The 26,179-nt window shown below is 41.7% G+C and overlaps 2 protein-coding genes across 7 annotated transcripts; both read left to right on the forward strand.

The window, feature by feature from the left end:
• The first annotated feature begins 27 nt into the window (after window positions 1–27).
• On the forward strand, window positions 28–7,366 carry gipc1 (GIPC PDZ domain containing family, member 1). 2 transcript variants are annotated; one of them, XM_088328217.1, is made up of 7 exons: window positions 28–321; window positions 391–576; window positions 3,028–3,208; window positions 3,278–3,390; window positions 3,459–3,540; window positions 5,856–6,044; window positions 6,128–7,366. In XM_088328217.1, exons 1-6 carry the CDS (start codon window positions 28–30, stop codon window positions 6,005–6,007), a joined length of 1,008 nt encoding a protein of 335 aa, XP_088184343.1. In that variant the 3' UTR covers window positions 6,008–6,044; window positions 6,128–7,366. The 2 variants fall into 2 exon arrangements, with proteins under 2 accessions (XP_088184343.1, XP_088184332.1); XM_088328206.1 differs by having other exon boundaries at window positions 5,856–7,366.
• Window positions 7,367–9,096: 1,730 nt separating this feature from the next.
• Window positions 9,097–24,565, forward strand: LOC148373688 (E3 ubiquitin-protein ligase TRIM39-like). Of its 5 annotated transcripts, none has more exons than XM_088328230.1 (6): window positions 9,097–9,917; window positions 11,900–11,995; window positions 18,578–18,808; window positions 19,947–19,969; window positions 20,062–20,180; window positions 22,488–24,565. In XM_088328230.1, the coding sequence occupies exons 1-6, from the start codon at window positions 9,387–9,389 to the stop codon at window positions 23,045–23,047; spliced, it is 1,560 nt and encodes a 519-aa protein (XP_088184356.1). In that variant the 5' UTR covers window positions 9,097–9,386; the 3' UTR covers window positions 23,048–24,565. The 5 variants fall into 5 exon arrangements, with proteins under 5 accessions (XP_088184356.1, XP_088184366.1, XP_088184373.1 ...); XM_088328240.1 differs by having other exon boundaries at window positions 22,515–24,565; XM_088328247.1 differs by lacking the exon at window positions 9,097–9,917 and having other exon boundaries at window positions 11,954–12,078.
• The last annotated feature ends 1,614 nt before the right edge of the window (window positions 24,566–26,179 follow it).

A 26,179-nucleotide genomic window follows, 5' to 3' on the forward strand; every position in this document is an offset into this window, starting at 1 on the left:
TAACCCCCTCCTTCTAGGAAGACTAGTATGCCTCTGGGTCTGGGAAGAAGAAAGAAAGCATCTCCCCTGGTGGAAAACGAAGAAGCAGAGCCCATACGTGCTGGTCTCAATGTGGACAGTTTGGACGGAAGTGGCATGGTGGGCTTAGGAGGGGGTGCCACCTCAGAGGGTTTGCCCCCACCACCAAGCAACATGCGGCCGCGTCTCATCTTCCACACGCAGCTGGCGCACGGCAGCCCCACTGGACGCATCGAGGGTTTCAGCAATGTGCGTGAGCTCTACGCAAAGATCGGTGAAGCTTTCGGTATCCCTCCAGCCGAGGTGGGTTCTCATGTGGACATGTCACAGCAAGAACACATCGGGATAACCACATTTACTCTTCCCCCACAGGTGATGTTTTGCACGTTGAACACTCACAAGGTGGACATGGACAAACTGTTGGGAGGCCAGATTGGCTTAGAGGACTTTATTTTTGCTCACATTAAAGGCCAGAAGAAAGAAATTGAAGTGTTCAAAGGGGAGGATGCACTTGGCTTGACCATCACTGACAATGGAGCAGGATATGCTTTCATCAAGGTGAGACACTTTTGAACAGCTTGTTAAGTAAAGTCAACTTTTTCACAAAAGTCTCAAAAAACAGGCCACCATTACAACCCCCTCAGATCCAAATTCAACTTGAGGTCAAGGGAAAACTAAAACCTAGTATGAGGAAAATGATGAAACCTTGAGAATAGGTCGCATATGAGGTAATCCCCCTTCCAGGATGGGCAGGCTGCAATGGTTTTTGCAAGGGCACAAACAGACAATACGCAGTTTACATCAACACTAACTAAATCATACAAAAAGTCTAGATCATTTGTCGGCAACCTTTTCTGGATTACGGATCAGTCTGACGTCTGACAAGATCCTTGCGGCCCGGCCCACTAATAAGATTGGTGATTATAACAATAAGCTTAAATCCACTGTTATTTCTCTGCCAAATGGGATTCGGATGACATGGGAAAAGGTATTCGATTTATCTCATCACACTAATTTCACTCAGGGTACTATGTTTCCTCTCTTTCTTTCCTTGAAGGAGTATATGATTCGTCAGTCGTTGTACAACATTGTTTTGGCTGAACTTATTCCCAACATGCTCCACTATGGTACCACGTTGTATGATGTTGTAATCGCGTAAAGCTCCATTACGGTGCCACATTGTACAGTGTTGCAATGGAGCATTAAGGGAATGAGTTCAGCCGAAACTACGTTGTACAACGATTGACCAAATAATGCACCTTCAGGATAAAAAAGTTATGACAACGTGATAACCTGAGTAAAAATAGTGTAGTGATTAAACCTCATGCCTTTTCCTACGTTATCAACACTAATCTCACGGCCGCAATCTGGGTTTGATTCCTGTTGTATCCAATGTTGAGCAAAATTGGTCGGCGATATTTGTCTACTGATCAACCGCCTTTGCTTAAATGTGGTAAACACCGTAAAACTTTCCTAACTTTAAAAGACTGGGAGGTTGCAAGTTCGAGCCTCGACCATGTCATACCTAAGATTTACAACATTAGTAACCATTGCCTCCCTGCTCGGTATTAGAGGTTGGAATTGGGGGGTTTGGTCTCCTAATGACTCCCAACGAGATGTTGCAACACATAAGTGGGGTTGAGTGAGGGGACTTGGGAATTCTCTCAAAAATTTGAATGTATTCTTGACTCCAGCCGCCTCCCACCCTGGGAATATGGCTCCTGTGTGTGTGTGTGTATGTGTGTATGTGTATATATGTGTATGTGTATATATATATATATATATATATATATATATAAAAAGCCAGGGCAACCTTTTTTTGTTCTTTGTGGGCCTTTGGATGCCGACCTCTGGTCTAGATTACAGCAACTACAAGCTTCCAGCTCGGTGGCCTAGGTGGCAGGGCGCCCGCTCCGAGACTGGGAAGTCGCTGGTTCAAGCCTCGGCCGAGTCATACCTAAGACTTACAACATTTGTACTCATTGCTTGGCGCTCGGCATTAAGGGTTGGAATTGGGGTGTTTGGTCACCTCATGACTCCCAACACAGCAGTTGGGTCTAAAAAAAAACGGCGCCGATCGAAGGCGACCCGTCACGTCGAGAGGTTCGCATGTCAAATCATTTCTGGTATATATCATGTTTATGGTCTATACTGGCTGAATAAATAAATAGAAATACAATCCCGTCACGGCGGCGCAGTGGTTAGCGCTTGTGCGCCACAGTTCATGTCATGGGAACCTCCTGAGTGGGTTCAAATCCAGCTCCAGACTTCCTGTCCGGAGTTTGTATGTTCTCCCCGTGCTTGCGTGGGTTTCCTCCGGGCACTCCGGTTTCCTCCCACGTTTCAAAAACATGCATTTCAGGTGAATTGGCCGGTCCAAATTGTCCCTAGGTGTGAATGATCGAAAGAGGTGTCTGTCCCCTTGTGACCTGCGATTGGCTGGCAACCAGTTCAGGGTGTCCCCTGCCCACTGCCCAAAGATGGCTGGGATGGGCTCCAGCCCCCCGCGACCCTAATGAGGATAAGCGGTACGGCTAATGAGATGAATCCCGTCACAAAAACTTGACTGATGCATCAGGTTTTTGGTTTCTAGACAATAGCATGCATCCCGTCCATTTACAAATATATTATACTGATGAATGCTTGGGAAGAATTTATTTAATTTGCATCCGTCCAATATTCAAAAATAAGATCATACTCAGCTTGAATGAGCTACACAACTGGCTTTGATACCGGTTAATAGGTAAGCTTGCTTTAGGTACGTAACTGATGGACATTGTGATATCGACTGTGCAATTAGGTTATATTTCAATTTTTTTTCATTTCATTTATAACTTTACTGCTGAATAATATAATCATGGAGACTTCAATGACATTTAACCATTGTAAAATGATGTGCATTTCAGCAAATTTGACCGCAATTGTCATATCTAAATTAGCTTCTGGCATAGTGAGAAAGAGGCTACATTGTATTTGTTTCGTACTAAATGTGCCTCCCACCTACACCAGAGAATCCGCGAGGGCAGCATCATCCACCAGATCCAGGTAATCAACGTGGGCGACATGATCGAGTCCATCAACGGCCATCGCCTAATTGGCTGTCGACACTACGAGGTGGCCAAGATGCTCAAGGAGCTCCCCAAGGGCAAAGACTTCACGATCAAGCTTGTGGAACCGCTCAAAGCCTTCGGTAGGATGGAGAAGACGCTTTTTCTTCCCGCTTGTTCCCTGCGGTTTCAATTGACTTTCGGCTGTGCAGATATGATCAGTCAGCGGTCTGGAGGCTCCAGGTCGTCGTCGGGGGTCCAGCTGGGCACTGGCAGGGGAACATTGCGCCTGCGCTCCAAGGGTCCTGCTACCCTAGAGGAAGTGGTGAGATTGCATTTTGATATGTGGTGCCAGGGCCAAGTTTTTAAATTATTATTATTTAACCTTTACAGCCCTCAGCTTTTGAGGAAAAAGCCATAGAAAAGGTAGACGATCTGCTGGAGAGCTACATGGGCATCAGAGACAGCGAGCTGGGTATGTCTACTATATGTTAGTTTAGTGTTTGCATGCAACCTCTGTGTTTAATGTGATTTCCCCTTTTTGTTATGAAGATGGTTATTTTAAACTCCGATTATTGTTTATTGCACAGACATTTCACACTGGCTAACATCATGAGTTTAAACAAAGTACTTAGCTAGTTTTAGACTTCTAGTATTTTTCACATATATTTTTTTTCTTTTCAATCCTTCCAAAGTTGGTCTAATCAAGTCCATGTCATCAGTTGTCTTTGCTTTCGACATTTTTCATTGTTAGTTGATATTTAAAGTTAAAGGTGGTGCCCGTAACTTCGAAATATTCCACTTGCCGAGGCCACCTTCTGGCTGAAATCATCATTTATGTCAAGCTGCTTGTATAGTGTGAAAAAACACACTCAATTCACTCCAAATAATTTCACAAGACCCAATACAAAAACTGCAAGATCTTAAAACTTAGATTGTGTTAATAATGTGCGTTTAATATTTGACTCTGGGCTCAATTTAATTCCGAATCTCAAAATCTATCTGAAATTGGGTTTTATCATTTGAAGATTATCGCCAGAGTTTGCCCATTTCTCTCTCAGGCAAACGCTGAGGTGCTGACGCATGCTTATTTAGCCTCTCCTTTAGTTTATTGTAATGCCCTGCTCTCTGGTCTTCCCAAAAAGAACATTGCCAACTTGCAGCTACTACAAAATTGAGCAGTACGTGTGCTCACGGGGTCTAGAGGAAGGGATTACATTACACCAGTTTTAAATTCACATGCATCTCAGGATCGACTTTAAGGTGCTTTTACTATTTTTTAAAATGTCTTAATGGTCTTGGGCCATGATATTTGTCTGATTTGCTTTTATTACATCATCCCTCGTGGTCCCCTGAGGTCCTCTGGTAGCGTATGTTGACTGTTCCTTGGGTGAGGACCAAAACCTATGGTGAAGCAGCATTCCGCCGCTTTGGTCCTCACTTGTGAAATATTCTGCCGGTCTGCGATGAACCTTAATTTTTCGTGAGGAGGGTCAAGGACCACTCTCTAATATGGCTTTTATTTGATAATTTTTATTTAGTTCCATATCTTTTCCAGTTATTTTCTGTTATTTCAGTGTTTCCTCATTTGGTGGGGCCCACTGGTAGGGTATGGTTCAATAGCCTAAAGCCTTACTCCTGCCATCCCTATCAGTGTGGATAACCATCCCCAAAGGTCCCTTTCATCACATGGTTATACTGTGCCTTACCATAACCATATTTTATTTCCACTACTGTGTGTATGTCTGTGTATTATGTGTTCCGGGTTGTTGTTTGGGGATAAAGGAGGGGATTTTATTGTCTTGTGCACCTAATGTTTTATGGAGCACTTTGAGTGGCAATTAATTGCCTAAAATGTGCTCTACAAAAATTGTGTTTGATTTTAACTCATTCAATGCCAGACATTTCTCTCTAAGGGAAAAGCCAGTGCTAGCCAATTTTTGGCATTTTGACTCCTTTTTCAAGTCCTACAAAAACTTTAGTTCTGTAGCTATATAGGCATATGACATCAAAAGAAAGCTTGAACCCTCATCTTAGAAAATAGTATGTTTCTAGCTTTTACTGTTGTTTAGTAAACAATGGTTAAACATTGCGAGTTTTCTTGAAAGTTCTTGTCTCAAAGAAAACCTTTAAGATGATGATGCTTTTTGTGAAATCATGCAAATTTAGCGTCGCTTCAGTGATTTTTCTTTGCCTTTGTGATACCTCCAATTCCTAAACAACGCTTCCATAAACACAATGGCCCTTGGCTTGCAAAATAACTTCTTCTGCAGGCATGACCGATGCATGAACTTCGCAAAAACTTTTCAGCACCCATTTCACCGGTGACACTTTTACACGATTTTGGTCAATACGACGGTTGAGGTCCGGCGAACGAGAGTAAAACGTCATCCCTCTCTGCCGCGGCAATGACGAAAGGATGTTGTCATCTTTTTAGAAATAAAAAAGCTTTCAACTGTGTTTATTCATATCTTTGATACTCTAACCACTCTACTTGTATAGGCTTATACTCGCCACACGGGGCCGCCTTACACACTTCGATGTGTTGACAAAGATCCGATCAAAGCCACTCCTGATCTCTAATGGCAATTTTCTGAAATCATTCCTAGTGACATGATACTTACTTATAAATAATAGTCTTATAAAATAAAACTAAACAAACATATTTTTGAGTTTTTGCACTCAGGGAAGATGCTTCCTAAAAACGTATTTATATGTAATGGCACTGAATGAGTTAATTACCAATACATGTTTTCAATTTAAACTCCAATCATTTCTTCCCTCCTCCAGCGGCCACTATGGTGGAGCTGGGAAAGGACAAAAAGAACCCTGACGAGTTTGCCGAGGCTCTCGACGAGACGCTGGGTGACTTTGCCTTCCCAGATGAGTTTGTTTTCGATGTTTGGGGCGCCATCGGTGACGCTAAGGTCGGACGAGTGTGAAGCGCGTCACACTTGCTTGGATTCAACAGACTCTTATGTATGTTCCAGTGCGTTGCCACTACTTGGAAAGCATGCACGAAGAGAGTTTGATTTTATTCACAACATTGTACACTCCTGCAGGTTGTTGAAGAGGGAAGGCAACATTCAAGGCATATATATAATGATTTGTTTGTGGAAAATAAGCAGATAAGTCGTTTTTGGTTTTTGAATCATCTTAGCTGTGTCCCCCACTTGCAAAAGTTTTTGAGTCAATGATTAGTTTATTTACTTACATGTCTTATCTGGGATTATTCACTAATCAGCTTCTGCCATGCAAATGAATGAAACGTCCACATTATTTTTTAAATTATTCTTAAGGTATTGTTTACTTTGTATGACCCTATGAAGGAGTGTGCAAGCATGCAGACAAGCCTTGAAAATGTGCATGTTGTTACAGGAGTGAAATTTCTGGTGCAGACGGGACAAAATCAGGCAGAAATTCCTGGCCTTTGTTGCCTTCATTACATGTCTTAAATAGTTTTTGTTCCTCATCTTTTTTTCGCTTGCATGGTGTGTCTTCTATTTCCTTCCCCACTTAATCGAGCCCTACCATCACTAAATTCCCTCCACTGTTAAAAAAACAACATGAGTAAATGTTACATGCTTGTTTGTGGTGGACATGTTACTTGGCTGCAGACAACAGAAGCTCTCCTGTAACTCCCGTTTTGTGTTGTGCCAAACCTCTATTTGCTGTTTTGTATACAAGCATGTTTTATTTTTTCATATCAACTTTTCTTTTTGTGTTCTCAATTTTAGGTGAAGTGTCAGAAAGGAATCTTTAAGGCGTATGTAGCTTGCATAGAGTAATATTTTATTCACATTCCATTCTGCCACAAAATTTACATAAATGTTAATGGTAATAGTATTACATTTTTGCATTATATATTGTTAAACAAATGCTGTATTTGATCACTTATTTCAAAGACGGTTATGCAGTTGATTACCCATCTTACCATGCTGTTATTATTTTATTTACAAAGTGATATTGTGAAATTGTTTGGAGAATAGTGTCTGTTTTCTAAACATAACTCAATGTTGTGTAAGTAATGGAAGTTAATGTTAAGTACCCACTTTTTTAAATCAAAGCTAAAATGGGAGGACATACTACTGTTACTAGAAACTCCTGTCACGTGTCTTTATGCTGTTTGGGGAAAAACATGTTTGTCCGTGATCACTGGGCTGCATATGCTTCGAAAGTATAGCGGCGTTATGAAACTTATTTTGTCATTCACATTTTGTAGATGAAGTTACTGAACACTGGCAACGACTTGTGGATTTATATGGCACTCTTCAATTATAATGCAGTTCTAAACAAACGTACCTGGTTGTCCATCTTGAATTTTTTATCGATGTTCCCCTGCGTTATATTAAAAAAAAATCTAAGCCTCTCTGAAAGGGCAAACCATTGTGAGGAATTCTGTCTTATTGATTCCACAAAATGGCAACAAAGAGATTCTAACAATTTGGTCCAAGCATCATAAATATGAGAGGGGATATTCAGAATTCACTAATGAATGATTGCCAATTAGCAAATGTGGAACTGAGTCGTGAGCCTTTCTTGAAATGAGACCCACTATTATCTCAACTCCGCTGTTTAAACTTCTTCCTATCTCAAAGTAGGTAACAGCAACAAAATGGGAATTAATGTGTTATATAACGTTTTAAAACATGCTGAGAGAAGCACTAGAGAAAAACAAGGCACAATGACCTGCCTTTTTCAAAACATCCACTGGATGTCGCAAAAGCCAGGCGCCACTCCCACTGTAACTATTTGCTGACTATTATAGTTTTTTTGGCCGAGGTATTGTCCAGGTTTCGTTGCCCGTTATTGAGCTTTACGAGTCATCGACTAATATTGGAGAGTGTTTCCCAAATTGTCCCCTGACAAACAGTAGATACCAGAGCAGTGGGAGTCATTTCACTTAAAGGGACAGTGTGTGTTAATTAAGCTGCTTTCAAGCGCTAAAAAAACTTCCGTTTGAAAAACAAATTTTTTTAAATGATAAGATAAAAATATATGAACTATCATGTGAACATGTATTCGTTAAAATGCTTGGCGGATCAAGAAATAGTATTTATTTGACACAAGATGATCCTCACCGGGCAGCACGGTGGCGCAGTGGTTAGCACGTGAGGTCATGAGATTGAATCTCCTGTGTGGAGTTTGCATGTTCTTCTCGTGCTTGCGTGGATTTCCTCCCACATTCCAAAAACATGCATATCGGTTTAATTGGCCTGTCCAAATCGTCCCTAGGTGTGAATGAGCAAGTGAGTTGTCTGTCTATGCGCCCTGCGACTGGCTGGCAACCAGTTCAGGGTGTCGCCTGCCCACTGCCCGACTGAGAATAAGCGGGGCAAATAATGGATGGATGGATGGACGGATGATCCTCACCTAGAGGGAGCTGACATGATTGGCTGCCATCTTGCTGCCAATGCTAGCTTAGAAACCCTTTTTCTCCCTTTTGCACGTAATTGTAATTATTATTTTTTACAAAAAATTGGTTCCACTGTAAGATATTTTTTGCTCATTTTAAGTAGTTGGTATTTTTCTTTGTTTCTCTTTTTTATTTCATTTTTTACTGTTTTCTACTTTTTCTTTTTTCCCCTTTAATTCTGCCTTTTTTTTTTAGTAATTTTCCCCCTTTTTATTCTTATTTTCTTCCTTTTTTTAACTTTAGTTTTTTCATGGTTTTCTCTCCCTTTTTTCCTCTCATCCTTTTTATATTGAACTTTTTTCTTAGCAAAAAGCTAGGTCAAAAAATTGAGGGAAAATAATATTGTATTTTGGTTACTTCGAGTCTCCGTAGTTTGTATTCTTCTTTGTGCGTTTTAGAATTTGTTTTCAGTTGCTCAACACCATACACATATAGTGGTCAAATATTAAACTACCCTTAAAGTTCACCAAAAACTGCTCAAACTGTAGCCTCCATTCCCATTGAGCTTAGAGACAAAATGAGCGAGACTTTATCGGTCTAACAAAAAGTTAAAAAATGATAAATCGTACAAAACTTCTAAAAAAGGCATGCACAATTTGAAATGATCAAAAATACGAGGAAAACATAGGTTGAAAGGATGTTGCCCCAACCTATGGTAGCGTGATGTGTATCGTTTTCAGTTAAAGTTGAGCAGTGCACACTGCAAAGGCATTGTTGCCTCTTTCAAGCTTCACTAGCAATAAGATTTGTAAATTTGGCACTGTGTGCATCACATGACTTTGTGTTGGTGTTTCTCCAAACCTGTTTTTCAAGTCCCTTTTGCTCAAAAGCCCCCGTAGCACATAAAGTCAGTCCAGTATGCCCTGCTTTCTGAGCATCCTGCTTGTAAGCGCATTGTCCAAGCTATGGCGTCACGCCCTCGTGCTTCCTCACAGCCCGGCAAGCTTTCCTTCCTCCAGACTTCTAAGGCCAACACGCTCCTGCGACCCAGGTCTGTCTCCTCCCGCTCGGGTTCCGTGCTGGAGGAGGAACTCTCGTGCCCTGTGTGCTGCGAGATCTTTACGGATCCTGTGGTGCTCAAGTGCAGCCACAGCTTCTGCCGGGCCTGCTTGCAGCAATTTTGGAACAAGAAGAAGGCGCGCCGTGAGTGTCCCATCTGCCGAAGGAAGTGTTCCCTGTCCGAGCCCACCGTCAGCCTGGCCCTCAAGAACGTTGCCGACACCTTCCTGAGAGAGCAGCAGCGCCAGTCGGACCCTGCGGGGCAGAGGGCCTACTGGGCTGAGCCTCAGAAGGAAGTGAGGTGCGACCCCCATGGAGAAGTCCTCAAACTCTTCTGCCTGGATGACTTGGAAGTCCTCTGCTGTGTCTGCCATACCTCTAAAAAGCACCACGGACATCGAGTTTGTCCTCTAGAAGAAGGCGCCCATGATCTAAAGGTAGGTCATTTTCTTACCAAAACGCAGAGGAAAATGGATAGAATTATGTCATTTATTGCTGTCTTCCATACCAGAATAGGTTTTTACTGAGCCCATGTCAGCTTTAGTTATTTATTTATGTATTATTTATGTGTCGAATTGGTTGGATTAACTTATTTTTGTTTTGCTTTTTTTTCAGGGATTCTGTGATTCTGGGTGGTCCATTTTTAAATCGATCCAGTGTGTAAAAATCTAAACTGTTTTGTATTTTGCCATTCATTTTTGTAGATCTGTAAATATTTCAATTTATTATTAATCATATTTCTTGTGTTTTTTTTTAGAAATCCTATATTTCACTTTAAATCTGTTGCCCGAGAAGAGAAATAGCTTAGCGATAATGCAGTTTTTTTCGGCGTTCTGCATTTTTTGTTTGTTGAAAAGTAAATGTTTTTACTTGTGTCGGTGTTTTTCGGACATATGTTTTGTGTAGCTGTAAAGGGACAGTGTGTCATATGTAGTGCCTCTAGTGTACAAAGTATCATTCAGGAAAAATACGCAAGAATACATAACTATCACCACAATGTAAATTTCTATAAAAAGTCAGATCTAGAAAGTTGTATCTCTTGTACATAGTCGAATCCCTATCTAGAAGTCGTCACCATGTTTTCTAGCATCTTGCTGCTACACTATGCCTATACATTGGTACTTGGTTTCCTTCGCATTAACTAGTGCAGTTCCATCTAGTGGTCAAATATTTCACACTGTATAAACAACAAGTTCTAATTAGGTCATAGTTCACTGCAGATTGAAACAATAAATGCTATTGCAGTAGAGTACTCAAGGTTTCTTCATTTTCCTCCTGTTGAGGTTTTTGAGTTTTTCCTTGCCCACATGTAGACTTTAGATCAGGGGGTAGTGTAATATTAGTCTGTGGTTTGCAATAATCTGTGGTCTGTGCAGCCCTTTGACACTCTTTGTGATTTAGTGCTTTACAAATAACCATGACTTGACTTGAGTAGTACCATAACACGTTTATTAAACTAATTATTTATCAATTTAGCCAGGGGTGTCAAACTCATTTTAACTCGGGGGGGGGATAAACAATAGAACAAACATTCTGTCGGGGGCTGGACTAGCAGATTAAAGATACAGAAATAAGAGAAAGAGGGAGAGAAATGGAGAGAGGGCGGGACAAAGAAAGAAAAAAAGGGAGAGAGGGCGAGAGCGTGAGAAACAAAAGAGATAAAAAGAGAAGTCGTGAGAGAGGGGGAAAGAAAGGGAGAGGAAGAAAGAAATCCAAAGAGAAATAGAAAGAAGGAGAGAAAAGAATAAAGAAAGAACGATGGGTACGAAGAGAGCAAGAGAAGGAAAAGGAGAAGTTAGAGCAAATGAAGTTAAAAAGACACAGAGAGTGAAAGAGACAGACAGAGAGTGGGGAAACAGGGGTGGAAGAGAGGAGGGGGAAAAGAGAGAGAGAGAGAGAGAGAGAGAGAGAGAGAGAGAGAGAGAGAGAGAGAGAGAGAGAAGCTTGTTTTTCTCTTGCGCTTCTCTGAGTGTTGTCTCACTGGCCGGATTCAATCCCTTAGCGGGCCCGATCTGGCCCGCGGGCCACCTGTTTGACACCCGTGATTTAGTGCATAATGTTTTAATACGATAGGCAATATTCCATTAAAAATAATAGGCTGAAAGAGCCGAGCCAAAAGAGCTGAAAAAAAACACTAGTACGCTTAGTGAGTGATTTTGAGTCATCCTTATTTGTTAGTTGTAGATTTGCCAACTAAACAGTTTTTGCTCAAACTAGAAGGCTTTTGGTTCATTTACGATAGTTTAATAGACTAAACACAGCGACAATCAACTCTTTTTCCTTATGAACATTGCTAGTGTGTTAACTGGGTGGGCTCAATTGTCTTTCTTTATTAAGAATTGTCCCTTTATAGACACTTTTGATGAATACATAGCAGCGCTTGGGTTGTCTAATATACCATGTCATGGCGTGCCCTCAGGAGGATCTGAAGAATGACCTGATTCCCCTGAAAAAGAACCTGCGGCGCCTGTATGAGGCCAAGCAGGAGTGTGATGATACAACCGTGCACATCAAGGTATCAACAAACATGGAGCCGGCAAGCGGGTCGGGGGTCCCGCATCACCACCGATTTGGGTTGTATTTTTCACAATCCTCCAGGTTTGCACTACACAGTCCTTCGAAAACAGGAAATTCGGATGACAGATATGTTTCATGTGTTTATCCCTACTTTCTAAGTTTCAGTAAAGAAAACCCAGTTTCACCTTTTTTTGCATTTTTTTTAGGATTGAGGGAAATAAAACCGCTAGAGCAGGGGTCTCAAACTCATTTTAGCTCAGGCGCCACAGAGTCGAAATAGCACTCATGCAAGGGGGCCAGACTAGAAGAAAGGAGAGAGAGAGAGATGGAGAAAAAGAGCGGAAAGAAAGAAAGAGGGCGATGCAGAGAGGGAAATAGAGTGAAAGAGAAATACAGTTAGAAGATGAGAGAGGGGTAAAAGTGAAAGATGGAGTAAAAGAAATAGAGAGAGAGAGGAAAGAAAGAGAAAGAAAGCATCCGTCCATCCATTATCTTCACCACTTATCCTCAGTAGGGTCGCTATTTTTGGGCAGTGGGCAGGAGACACCCTGAACCGGTTGCCAGCCAGGGCACACAGAGATTGACATTCACACCTAGGGACAATATGGAGCGGCCATTTAACCTGACATGCATGTTTTTGGAATGTGGGAGAAAACCGGAGTGCCCGGAGGAAACCCATGCAAGCACGGGTAGAACATGCAAACTCCACACAGGAACGTTCGATCTCATGACCTCAGAACTGTGCCGCACACGCGCTAACCACTGCACTGCCCAGAAAGAAAGCAATTCATTCCTTTTCTTTCCTTTTTTCCATGTTTTCCAATTTTCTTTATTTGTTGCTTTGTTTCCCCAATATTTTTTTACTGTTTTGTCTTTTTTCTTCTCTTATTTCTTTCTTTTCTTGTGAAAGCCTGGGCATAACAAAATGAGAAAAATAGTTTGTTTTTTTTCTTCTCATTTTTAGTCTTCTTAGTTATTGTTCATCTCAATCAATTTGCATGCACTCCCACACAATACAATGACATCTAGTGATTGGATATTGCACACTGTCTCTTTGATCTAACTCATTGAAATTCATGCGAACTGAGACGTGACAAAATAGCACACACATACTTATTTTAAAGGCAAATCATGTACATTTTTGTTTTACTGTTTCAAGTCTTTCCGATTTTTTTTGCCTTGACTTCTTTTCTAAGTATATAACATTAAATGTTGATAAATGGTAGTCAGCAAATACAGCTCCAGTTGTTTTGGGAGTGGCTTTGCCTGGCTTTCGCAACATCAAGAGGACATATTTAAAGCTGCAGGCCATTGCGGTTTATTTTTTCACTTGCGGTCTTCTCAGGATTGTCTTGCTGGCCTGATTCAATTTGTGGGCGGGCCTAATCCTGCCCGCGGGCCATTGGGTTGGCGCCCCTTTGCTTGAGGGAGTTGGTGTGCCACAGGCGACAATCACTGGGCAAAAGTCTTGAGTGAACATTTGGAAATCAAAAATTGTCTGTCAGCTACATTGACCGATTTTGGATGTGAGAGCAAAGTAGTATGTATGCCACTTATAGACAAGGTTGGGTAGGGTTACTTTAACTGGATTACTTTCAATTACTTTTGGATTACTCCAATACCAAATATGCAAATAAAAGACAAAAGAAAGTCAAGTCAAGTCATTTTTATTTGTATAGCCCTAAATCACGAAGAGTCTCAAAGGGCCTCACAGATTATTATTACACAGACTATTTTTCAGCCGACGAGAAGAGTAGGTTTTTCATATGCTATGGAGTAGAAGTGAGTTTTAAGCTTAGATTTAAACATTTCCACTGAGGTTGCAGATCGGATCTCAGGGGGAAGAGCATTCCACAGCACCGGTGCCTGGATGGAGAACGCTCTCGAACCAGCAGAACACTTCTTTGCTCTTGGGATCACCAGAAGACCGGCACTCTCAGATCGTAGGCTTCGGACCGGGACATAGGGGCAAATCAGATCTGATTGACAATATCAATCACATTACTGTGCATGTTGAGAGATTTGTCAGCTGGAGTTATAATGTTTAAAATTACCTTCTTTTGTGGAGCACCAAAAAATGTGTCTTACCATTGCAGTTCTCTCTGGTAAGACTGCCAACAATCCCCGCCTCCCGGTCACATGTCAGAAGCCAAAACCAAACCCCACCCCATACCAGCAGATGGCACTGTTGGACTCATCATTGCAGGACATTTACCAAAAACTATACACATATTTCAGCAGGAATTTCAATAAAACAAAAGTTATTACTACACCCGTTACATGTCACGGCACCAATGTAACCGCGGTGTACGTGTCCCACCAAAGATCCACATTCGCGCTGGACTGGATGATGAGGTTTTTATTATTACAGTTTCTGCAAATGGATGAGTCACAACATTAGCTTTTCTGCTGGCTTTGATCTCTTTGATCTCATTGCAGTTCTCTCTGGTAAGACTGCCAACAAACCTCGCCTCCCAGTCACATGTCAGAAGCCAAAACCAAACCCCACCCCATACCAGCAGATGGCACTGTTGGACTCAGCATTGCAGGACATTTACCAAAAACTATACACATATTTCAGCAGGAATTTCAATAAAACAAAAGTTATTATTACACCCGTTACATACACCCCCCTGAAATTCTGCTAAATATGGGAGTGCTACACTAAACAGAAAAAAATCACATGCCAAACGTGCAAATACTGATGAAAAAAAGGACACAAAAATTGGTACAGTATTACAAGGAACAAACTGAAGTGCATGTCAGTTCTAAAACTCTCCCAAAAAGGAGTGTGAAAAGAAAGGAGGCGATCAAACTCCTAACTAAGCAGAGACTCAAAGATGCCTGTTACATCTCTGAAATATAAAACATTGTTCCTGTTGTTTCAAGTGCTCACATAGGCACAATTCTTGTTTCTTGCTCAAGCTTTGTTACTCAAACTGAAAGTGCATCTCTAAAGAACCTAAACAGGGAACTAGCAGATATTGCGGACACAGAGTTGTCACCTACAAACTGGTCATTCATCTGACAAATAAGACGACTGGGAGGCCTGATGGACTGGCGGACCCTAAGATCATAACGGCTAGGTTGAGTACAAATAACCTGAGCTTGAGGGTCTGGGACAGTCAAGTCTAAACAGTCCGTATCAGGGGAGACAGTGTCCGTATGGTCAGTGTTCAATGGGGTCTCGTCTGGGAGGACAGTGTCTGGTGGGCCCATATCCAAAGGGATCATGTTTTCAGAGCACCGAGGTGGGCTTTCCGTATTGTCACTTGCAGTACGATCATCATCTTGTTTGGGGATGTGCTGACTTCCTTTACTGGATGTACCGACTGTGAGAGAGTCACTTGATGATCTCAAACAGGTGGTGAATACGGCCAAACCGACAACTTGCCAGTTCGACCCGCTCCCAGGTTCACTTATTAAAAGTCTTTTTGGCGTCCTTGGACCTTCAGTTCTAAATATTATAAACATATCACTCTCCTCAGGTGTAGTTCCAGCAGCTTTTAAGTCCGCCGTTATTAAACCCACACTGAAACGACCCAACCTTGATCCAGAAATCTTAAGTAATTATAGACCTGTGTCAAACCTACCTTTCCTTTCTAAAGTACTTGAAAAAGTAGTGGCACAGCAGCTGAATGATTTCATATCCGAGAATAACCTTTTTGAATCTATGCAATCAGGATTCAGGGCTAACCACTCTACTGAGACAGCTCTGATCAAGGTAACAAATGATCTCCTACTGGCAATGGATTCTGGCGCTTCATCACTTTTGCTGCTGCTGGATCTTAGTGCTGCTTTTGACACAGTGCACCACAATTTCCTACTAGAACGGTTGGAAAAATGGATTGGTCTCTCAGGAACCGTCCTCTCGTGGTTCAGATCCTACCTCTCAGATAGGACGCACTGTGTTAAATATGGTGAAATGACATCTGAGCCCTTTAATGTTACCTGTGGTGTTCCGCAGGGTTCAGTGCTTGGCCCCCTTCTTTTCAGTATTTACATGCTTCCATTAGGTGATATTATTCGCAAGTACAATATCAGCTTCCACTGCTTTGCAGACGACACTCAACTATATCTTCCGTTGGAGGAATCTCCCACACTAAACTGTGGAAATTTGGAGGCCTGCCTCATTGAGATAAAAGAGTGGATGCCACTCAATTTCTTGCGTCTTAACTCTGAAAAGACCGAAATGTTAGTCATTGGTCCATCTAAATGCCGTGACTTATTCTCAAAAACTGCTGTGAACATTGACAAATGTCACATCACACAGAGTGACTCAGTTAAAAATTTAGGTGTCATATTTGGCCCTGAGCTATCCTTTGAAATGCATGTAAAGAAAATTACTAGAACCGCTTTCTTCAATCTTCGCAACATTGCTAAAATCCGTTCAATACTGTCTCAGTCGGATGCGGAAATTATAATTCATGCGTTTGTTACCTCCCGTCTCGATTACTGTAATGCACTACTCTCTGGTCTCCCGAAGTCTAGAATCAAGTCTCTTCAGCTGGTACAAAATGCCGCAGCGAGGCTTTTAACTAGGACAAAAAAGTACGATCACATAACACCGATTTTGGCTAACCTGCATTGGCTCCCAGTTAGCCTTAGATGTGATTTCAAGGTTCTCTTAGTATTATACAAAATCATACATGGACTTGCTCCCTCTTATCTTTCAGATCTGCTTTATACTTTAACAAGCTGTCACACCAGGTTTAATGGAAAACCTCAAGCTTGGTAGCGCGCCATTTTATTTCCAATTTCCTGCATTCTTGTTTAAGGGTTCTAGTTTCATCAGTAAACCAAGGCGTGCGTCTTTTAGGATGTGATTTTTGCTTTATGGGCGCTATTGAATCCAGGACACTAGTCAGGGTAGTATTGAACTCATTCATGAGTGAGTCAATTGAGCCATTGTATGAAGGAAAGGACACAACTACTCCAGGAAGGAGATCAAAGAGCTCAGAAACTGTGCCAGTGCTTATATTGCGTCCGCTAAATCCTTCAGCTTTTTTAACACTACATTTAGCTAGCACCTCAAATGTTACTAAATAATGATCCGAGATAACGGTAGTACACGGTAACACCATAATGTTTGAGGTTAAAACTCCTCGAGTCAGAACCAAGTCTAGCGTGTTTCCATCTTTATGGGTTGGCAAATCAACCAGTTGATTAAAACCAAATGCATCAATTAGAGACCTAAACGCAATAGTAAGTGAACTGAGTGGGGAGTTCATATGAATGTTAAAGTCCCCCATAATTATAATTTTGTCTGCATAGGTTACTAGTTCAGACAAAATTTCAGCAAATTCGTCTAAGAAAGTTGTGTATGGCCCAGGTGCGCGATAGATAGTTATTACATAAATTGACAATAGAGAGGACCGCATCACAAGAGCCTCAAACGCCTTGTAATTATTAGCGGTACGAGGATTCAATTTGAGCGTTTTTTCAGAAATGAGCGCGACACCGCCACCCTTTTTCAACATGCGTGCTACATGGGTACTCGTGTAGTCAGGGGGTGAAGCATAATTTAGCGCTAAATACTCATCCGGGCGTAACCAAGTTTCACACAGACCAATACAGTTAAGTTTATTATCACGAATAATGTTATCAACAAGTAAAGCTTTAGGAGCAAGCGATCTAATATTTAAAAGACCTAATTTTAGCTTTGCCGAATCATTTGACTTAGCTGAAGTCTTTGTAGTCTTTGTATAGATCGTCAAAAGATGTCGCCGTTGGGGCCGTCCGTGAGCGTTGATTTCAAAGCGTCGTTGTCCGGCGAGGAATGAATGGTGGAATTAGGTACATCCTCGCGTCCTTCTTGCTCCTTTGACTTCGCACGCTTCACACATCTACCCGCACGGCAACCACGCTTCTGTTTTCTGTCTTTACGGCGCCGTTGTCGTCGTTTATTAGGAGGAATAGTTGTCCACAAGGATGCCGGATCTCTTTGAAGTTCGCTCGGTATATCATAGGCGGTGTAAAAAGTGCCCGAAAAGTCGAAATTTAGACGCCTACCCAACCGAATAAGTTCCTCCCTACTCTAAGTATTTTTGGCCACGCATGTGTCCAAAAAAGAAAGCAAAAAAGACAAGAGAACGGCAATAAATAGAAGATTAGCTGGAGAGCAACTAGCCGCAGCAGCATCCATGCGCGCCGCCATGTTCTAAATATGAATAAAATTACAAAATTTTGTGCAGGCTTGGGGAGTAATGGAATACATGGAACGGCAAAAATGATGTTGGCAAGCTGTTTGGATTTATTTTCATTTTGTTTCTGTCGCATTTTATGTTAGTTTTGCCGGAGAGCAAAGAGATCAAAGAGATTAAAGCCAGGAGAGAAAGCTTACCACGTGTTGTGAGTCATCATTTTATTCATATTTGGTTTATTTTGTCTTTTATTAGCATATTTGGTATTGGAGTAATCCAAAAGTAATTGATAGTAATCCAGTTAAAGTAACCCTACCCAAGCCTGCTTATAGAGAAAGAAAATCGGATTAGTTGTTGTTAAACATCGGATCTTACTTTATTTCTTTGTGATATGTTTTGCGGTTGTGTCAGACAGTATTGCTGTCTGTGTGTGTCAGAACCAAACTCAGGCCACAGAGCAGCAGATCAAAGAGGAGTTTGAGCAGTTGCGGGACTTTCTACAAAAGGAAGAAACGGCCAGGCTTGATTCACTCCAGCAGGAGGCGCAAGAAAAACGGGAGCAAATGAGGAAGAAGGCGGACAGCATCACCAAGGACATCCTGACCTTCTCGCACGCAGTCATTGCCGTAGAGAACGAGATTGCATCTGCTGATGTGCTCTTCCTGCAGGTGATTTTTTTTTTTAGTTTTGTTGTCTCTGAATATTGTTATTTTACCATTTTCGCGGGTGAGGACCAGAACCTTCTACGCTCAAGGCAATAGGCGACCAGCGATAATAGACAGGTGCAGTTAATTTAAAGTGGAAATAACAGCAAAAATAAAGCTGCCAGGCCCGACAAAAATGTGTTAAGCCAGCCCCGGTTTGCAGAAATATGCAACGGGAGATAATGGATCACTGTTGCATGTGTGCAGTTCATTTTAGGCTGAAAGAGGGGGAACAAAACTCCACGCATGACAGAAATTTGCTCTCAGCAATAGTGGACAGTATTATTTGACTGCCGTCACTCAGTGCAGTTCATTTAAGGGTGGCCGCAATGGCATGTTGCAGCGGCCTGAACCCAAAAAACAATGGTCTGCTGACCCATGTTCTGTCATAGTTGACCAGGGATAATGTATTGCTGGCACAATCGTGCATTTCACTTAAGGCGGGCCAGAACGGCAGCTTCCCGACAAAAGTTCCTTCTTCCATTCTCAGCTCTCAGCAATAAGGGATAAGGAACAATGAATCACAGCTGCAGAAGCGCAGTGTATTTTAGGTGGAAATAAGGGCGAAAAAAGCTAGCAGGCCCGAAAACCGTGGGCTCTGCCGGTTTCCGCTCGCAATAATATGGGATCGGGGATAATAGATCGCGAACAAACGAGTGCAGTTCACAATGCTCTTTGCCGACCTCCAGTAACAGCAATAGGTGAATTTTTGTTCGTTACTTTTACAAAATACAAAGGAGTATTTTCAACCTGTCGTGGCAAAGAATTAGAGTATGTGTAATTTAAAACAAGTCCACTGTCTGTGCAAGGTATTGAGACCTAATACTGTATTTTAATAGGCAAATGTATGATAACAAAGATGAAAAAGGATGGGAACTGGATTGGGAAAGTTAAATTATACAAAAGAGGTAGATGGTATTTGGGTTTCACTTATCGTTGGCTGTACAAGTTTAAGATCATCATGTAAGTAAATATAAAATATAACATGAAGTTTGATATTAGAATGTATGAGTAATGCTGTAATTGACAATGGCATATAGGAAACCAAACTTGTAAATGCTATTGGGGAGTATGCCAATAATAAAAGTTATTTTCCTTTTAGAATTATTCCAACACAAAGAAAAGGTAAGCATATGTCTGTAACCTCATTGCAACCCTTTTGTATATGTGTGTGTACACTTGAATTTAAGTCACTTTTCTCAATGATTGCATCAAAGAGTAGAGATCCCTCAGAAGGAGACAGAAAAAGTGCGCGGAGCGCTGATCAACGTGGCCAAGCACGTCAGTTCCCTCAAGTACCATGTTTGGGAGAAGATGGTGGACTTGGTTCAATACAGTAAGCAAATTCCCATTTTTCATTTGGTTATCGCGTCTGCGGCACAGTTCTGAGGTCATGGGTTCAAATCCAGTTACCCGCTTTCCTGTGTGGAGTTTGCATGTTCTCCCCGTGCTTTTGTGGGTTTCCTCCAAGCACTTCCTACCACATTTCCAAAACAAGCATTTCAGGTTAATTAGCCGGTTATAATTGTCCCTATGTGTGGATAAGATACGAAAGATAATCCTTTATTCTTCACACAATGGGGACATTTATTTTGTTACAGCAGTACGACAGTGAATAATGCATAACAGCTAAGAAAATAAACAATGTAAACAAGTATTTAGAAAACAAAACATGAAAAATAAAAACCAGAATATTTCCAATGGCAGGTGTGCAAAATAGTTAAAGTGAAGTGGTCAGTAATGTGCAAATATGCAAAGTCATGGCGTGTGTGCAGTCTATCGGAGGCACTGCTTATTATATAGTCTGACGACTGCAGGAAGGAAGGACCTGTGGAAGCGCTCCTTCAAACACCTGGGGCAGGGGTCGGGAACCTTTTTGACTCAAAGAGCCATAAAAGCAAAATATATTAATTTTATTTTGGGAAAGAGCCACACCATATATTATGAGACAAATTTACTAAATTGCTAAACCCGCGCCCCAGACAAAAGCTTAGTCTTCAGCACATTTATTTTTGATGATTTGATAAAAATTATGACAAGAGAATAATGCCAGAGCCCGTGTTCCAAAATCAACAAACATACCACTTTAAACTTGTGTCTTTCTTGCAATTACTCAAGATCGGTTAAACTTATTTTGACCCTTTTTTTCCCACACATATTGGTTTCAAAACCAAAAGTAAGCAGTTATTTTGTAAAAACGTCACAACATTCTGCAAACAGGGAGCCTGATGTGCTTATCTATGGCGCAGACGGCGTAGGGCGAGAGATGGGAGGGAGTGCTTGCACTTTTTGCATAGCTCCACCCATCCCTCCCACTCACCCAATCAAAAAACTTTAAGTTCTCTTCCGGTGTTTTGGCGTATTTGCAGTGTGTTCTGTGGATTCATCATAAGGTATCTGAACACTGAAGACAGATAATATAGTGAGGTTTTATATAACGGATTCTTTAGCGATGTACAGCCAGAACAAGTTTTTTTTTTTTTTTTTTTTTTGTGCAACACCTTGACTGTAAATTGTAGTGAAAAACGTACCCTATATATACTGCCAAGCACGGCATTAGTGTCAGCTTTGGTTTGGCTTTGTGAGTCTTTGAACAGGATTGATAGCTTATGTTTTGGACGAGATGTAGAAAATTTGCATGCAATCAAATTTGTCTCCAAGCCACAGGTACTCATAGAAAGAGCCATATATGGCTCGCGAGCCATAGGTTCCCGACCCCTGACCTGGGGGGAAGCTGCCTGTCACTGAAGGAGCTCTCCATAGCAGATACGGTGTCCCGCAGTGGAAGGGAGATGTTCCTAGTCATGAATGACAGCCTAGCCATCACCTTCCTCTCACCTACAACCTCCACTGAGTCGAGGGTATATACCAGGACAGAACTGGCCTTCCTGATCAGACCGTCCAGTCTTTTCATGTCAGCTGTTGAAATGCTGCTACCCAACAGACCACTCCGCAGAAGATGGCTGATGCCACCCCGGTGTCATAAAAGTTCTTTAGGAGTGCCCCCTGCACTCCAAAAGACTGGTCTGATCTGCCCTTTTTTGTACAGAGCAGTTGTGTTATGGGTCCAGTCCAGTTAATCATTCAGGTCAACGCCCAGGTACTTGTAGGATGTCACCCTCTCGATATCCGTTCCCTGAATGCTCACCATTGTTGGGGGGTGTAGTCTTTGTTTGCGGAAGTCCACCACCAGTTCTTTTGTTCTTCACCCGTTGATCTGGAGGTAGTTTCGCTGGTACCAGTCCACAAATTCCTGTGTCAGTTCTCTGTACTCACTGTCGTCCCCATCTGTGATGAGTCCGACAATTGCCTAGTCATCAGAGACCTTCTGCAGGTGACAGGTTGGTGTGTAATATGATAAGCGAGTGAATGGTTGTCTCTGTGTGCCCTGCGACTAGCTGGCAACCAGTTCAGGGTTTCCCCTGCCCACTGCCCAAAGATAGGTGGGATGGGCTCCAGCGCTTCCGAGACCCTACTGAGGATAAGCGGTGCAGATAATGGACAGATGGATAAAACAGCCCAGTTACTATGATAACTTGGCAAGGAGCATGGAAGCACAGTGTGGGATTAAAAACCTGCAAGGTCTTATTCAATTTATTGATATTTGCAAGCATTTGATCAGCTTTTTTAAAATTTATTTTAGCTCCCATCACCCTCGATCCCAACACAGGATATTCCTGGTTGTCCATCTCTAAGGATTTGACCAGCGTGGCCAACAGCGGTTCCCTCCAAAAGCTCCCGGACAACCCTGAGCGTTTCGGTCACTTTGTCTTCGCGCTAGGCTCTGAGGGTTTCACTTCGGGTCGTCACGCCTGGGAGGTGGAGGTAGGTGACAAGGACGACTGGATGCTCGGGGTGGTCAAGGGCTCCGTCGACAGGAAAGGTCGCATCTCGGGCTGTCCCGAGGGCGGATTTTGGATGATCTCGCATTACGAGGGTGAGTACTCGGCCATGACGAGACCCGCCACGCCACTGCGAGTGGAAGGCGAGCTGAGGCGCATCCGAGTCCAGCTGGACTACGACGCCGGAGAAGTTGTATTCTCCAACCCCGTCAGCATGGTGCACATCTACACTTTCACTGATCGATTCGAGGACAAGATGTATCCGTTCTTCTGCCCCGGGGCGAACATTAACGGCAATAATCCCAACCCGCTCAAGATCTGCCCTGCCACTGTGGCGGTATGGAACAGCGCCACTTGGTGATCTGACTCACCAGATATTAGGGGTGGTGTCCATAACTTCAAAATATTGTACTGGCTGAAATAATCTTCATTTGTTTTTCTATTTTACATGTTTTTGTTTTGAGGAATTGTTTGACAATCAGGAAGCCTTGCAGTACTGCATGTTCATAAAAAAGTGTCGACAAAAACAACATCATTGCAGCTCCTTTTGTTGCGCGTGCAAGTATGTGAAATTCTTAAATGCGTTTAAATAAACTTCATTTTTCAAGTTTTTGGTAGGTCAGGGTCGACATTTGGACTGCATTTTACACAGTCCTTTTCTTTCTTTGTTTTTTATTGTAGAATTAAAGATTCACCCTCCTCCCCACCTATCCCCCCACCTCTTTTCCTCCAGCGTATGGCGCTCCGTAGCCGGAACACCGATGGTTAAAGCAAGATAAATGCAGATAGGCGCAGTGAAAAAAAAAAAAAAAAAAAGTGCCCTTCAAACTCAGTTGGGCATCGCTAACTCGTACTTAATCGACAAGATTTTTAATTTTAAAGTTCATTAGCCAACTTTTAACTACTGACACCTAGATGTTGCTGTAATGTGTAGTGCAATTAAAAAGGAGTGCAACAAAACACAAGGAAGAAAACAAACTACAGAGACTCAAAATGACCAAACAACGCCATCATTTTTCTGTTCACCCTTTCACAAGGTTTTTGGGGGTACCATTAGCATCAAGATGGGGGACACTTCAGATCCTTAATGTGAGCCTCATGGTTTGGAAAATAAAAATGTATCGACCTGCAAATATTGAAAAAATTCAGACTTAGGTCATAGTTCATGTATTTTTTTCATTTATTATTATTATTTTTTAATAAACAATGTATTTTACCACTAGAAGGCGCTAAATAATTACAAAACATTTTCCCTTTAAAGTGATTGCCATAAAATTATACTCAGAAGTAAATGTCTGTGTACTGTTGTGGTTAAAGAGCTCGTGAAAGGATGGGCAAAAAAATGAGAAGATAAATGGTGCAGTTTGTTCAGTTTAAGTCTCCTCAGTTTTATTTTTCTCTGTGCTTTCTAGCACTCGTTTTAGGTTGCACAACACAGAACAGAGACATCTAGTGCTCAAATATTACACAGTGTCCCCTAAACTAAGAGAAATATGTCTGTTATGGGAGATAGTCGATTACGTAATCAAGTATTTTGTTTTTTCTTGTAGTAAAAAGTAATCCTGAAATATTTTAAATCTGCCATATCTATTACGTTTTGAAAAAAAAATATATGTACACTTATAAAATGAAAATAAAATGAAATAACCTTAGAATAAAGTAGACTGAATGGCTGTGTGCCATTAGAGCATCACTGCGTCGTGACGCAAAACCATTTTCTGGGAAAGCTGGTTAGCAAAATCAAAAATACCAAGTCAACCTTTTTTGGGGCAGTTTTCACAGAAAATTAGAATATTGTGATAAAGTTCTTTATTATCTGTAATGCAATTATAAAAACAAAAATGTCATACATTCTGGATTCATTACACATCAACTGAACTATTTCAAGCCTTTTATTATTTGAATATTGCTGATTTTGGCTTACAGCTGAAAAAAACTCAAAAATCCTATCTCAAAATATTAGAATACTTCCTCAGACCAAGTAAAAAAAATAATTTTATAACAGCAAAACTAAATCAAACATTTGAAAATGTCCATTGATGCACTCAGTACTTGGTTGGGAATCCTTTTGCACGGATTACTGCATCAATCCGGCGTGGCATGGAGGCAATCAGCCTGTGGCATTGCTGAGGTGTTATTGATGCCCAGGATGCTTCGATAGCGGCCTTCAGCTCATTTGCATTTGCAGGTCTGGTGTCTTTCATCTTCTTCTTAACTATACCCCACAAATTCTCGATGGGGCTCAGGTCAGGGGAATTAGCAGGCCAATCAAGGACCGTGATGCCATGGTCAGTGCACCAGTTACTGGTGGTTTTGGCACTGTGGGCAGGTGCCAGATCATGCTGGAAAATGAAATCCTCATCTCCATAGAGCTTTTCAGCAGATGGAAGCATGTAGTGCTCTAAAATCTCTTGGTACACAGTTGCATTTACTCTGGACTTGATGAAACACAGTGGACCAACACCAGCAGCTGACATGGCTCCCCAAACCATTGCTGACTGTGGGAACTTCACACTGGATTTCAAGCAACTTGGATTTTGCTCCTCTCCAGCCTTTCTCCAGACTCTGGCGCCTTGACTTCCAAATGAAATGCAAAACTTGCTTTCGTCTGAAAAGAGGACTTTGGACCACTCTGCAACTGTCCAGTGCTTCTTCTCCATAGCCCAAGTCAGACGCTTCTTCCGTTGTCTTGAGTTCAGAAGTGGCTTGACCATGGGAATACGGCTATTGTAGCCCATTTCCCGGACACGTCTGTGAACTGTGGCTTTTGATACCTGGACTCCAGCTTCAGCCCACTGTCTTTGAAGCTCCCCCAAATTCTGGAAGCGGCTCTTCTTCACAATTTTGTTAAGGCTGCGGTCATCTCTCTCGGTTGTGCAGCGTTTCCGGCCACATTTTTCCCTTCCAACAGACTTTTTGTGGATATGCTTTGAAACTGCACTCTGTGAACAGCCTGCTCTTTGAGAAATTTCTTTTTGTGTCTTACCCTTCTTCAGGAGGGTATCAATGATGGTCCTCTGGACAGCAGACAGATCAGCAGTCTTCCCCATACTTGTGATTTAGTTTACTGAACCAAGCTGAGTGTTTTTAAGGCTCAGGAAACCCTCGCAAGGTGTTTCGATTTAATTAGATGATTCAGGTGATTAGTTGAATAGCCTACTTGTATACTTTTTCATGATATTGTAATATTTTGAGATAGGATTTTTGAGTTTTCTTAAGCTGTAAGCCAAATTCAGCAATATTCAAATAATAAAAGGCTTGAAATAGTTCAGTTGATGTGTAATGAATCCAGAATGTATGACATTTTTGTTATTTTAATTGCATTACAGAAAATAAAGAACTTTATCACAATATTCTAATTTTCTGAGACAGTCCAGTATATATATATACATACTTAGATCCCAAATAAAAACATCACCACCCTTGTTTTGCTTGCAGGTTATAATTAATCAAAACATGTTTGCAGTGTGAAGGTAAGACATGAGATAAGTCA

The sequence above is a fragment of the Urocampus carinirostris genome, chromosome 1, assembly GCF_059441175.1.
Source record: "Urocampus carinirostris isolate Australia breed hairy pipefish chromosome 1, RoL_Ucar_1.0, whole genome shotgun sequence".
NCBI classification, from domain to species: Eukaryota; Metazoa; Chordata; class Actinopteri; order Syngnathiformes; family Syngnathidae; genus Urocampus; species Urocampus carinirostris.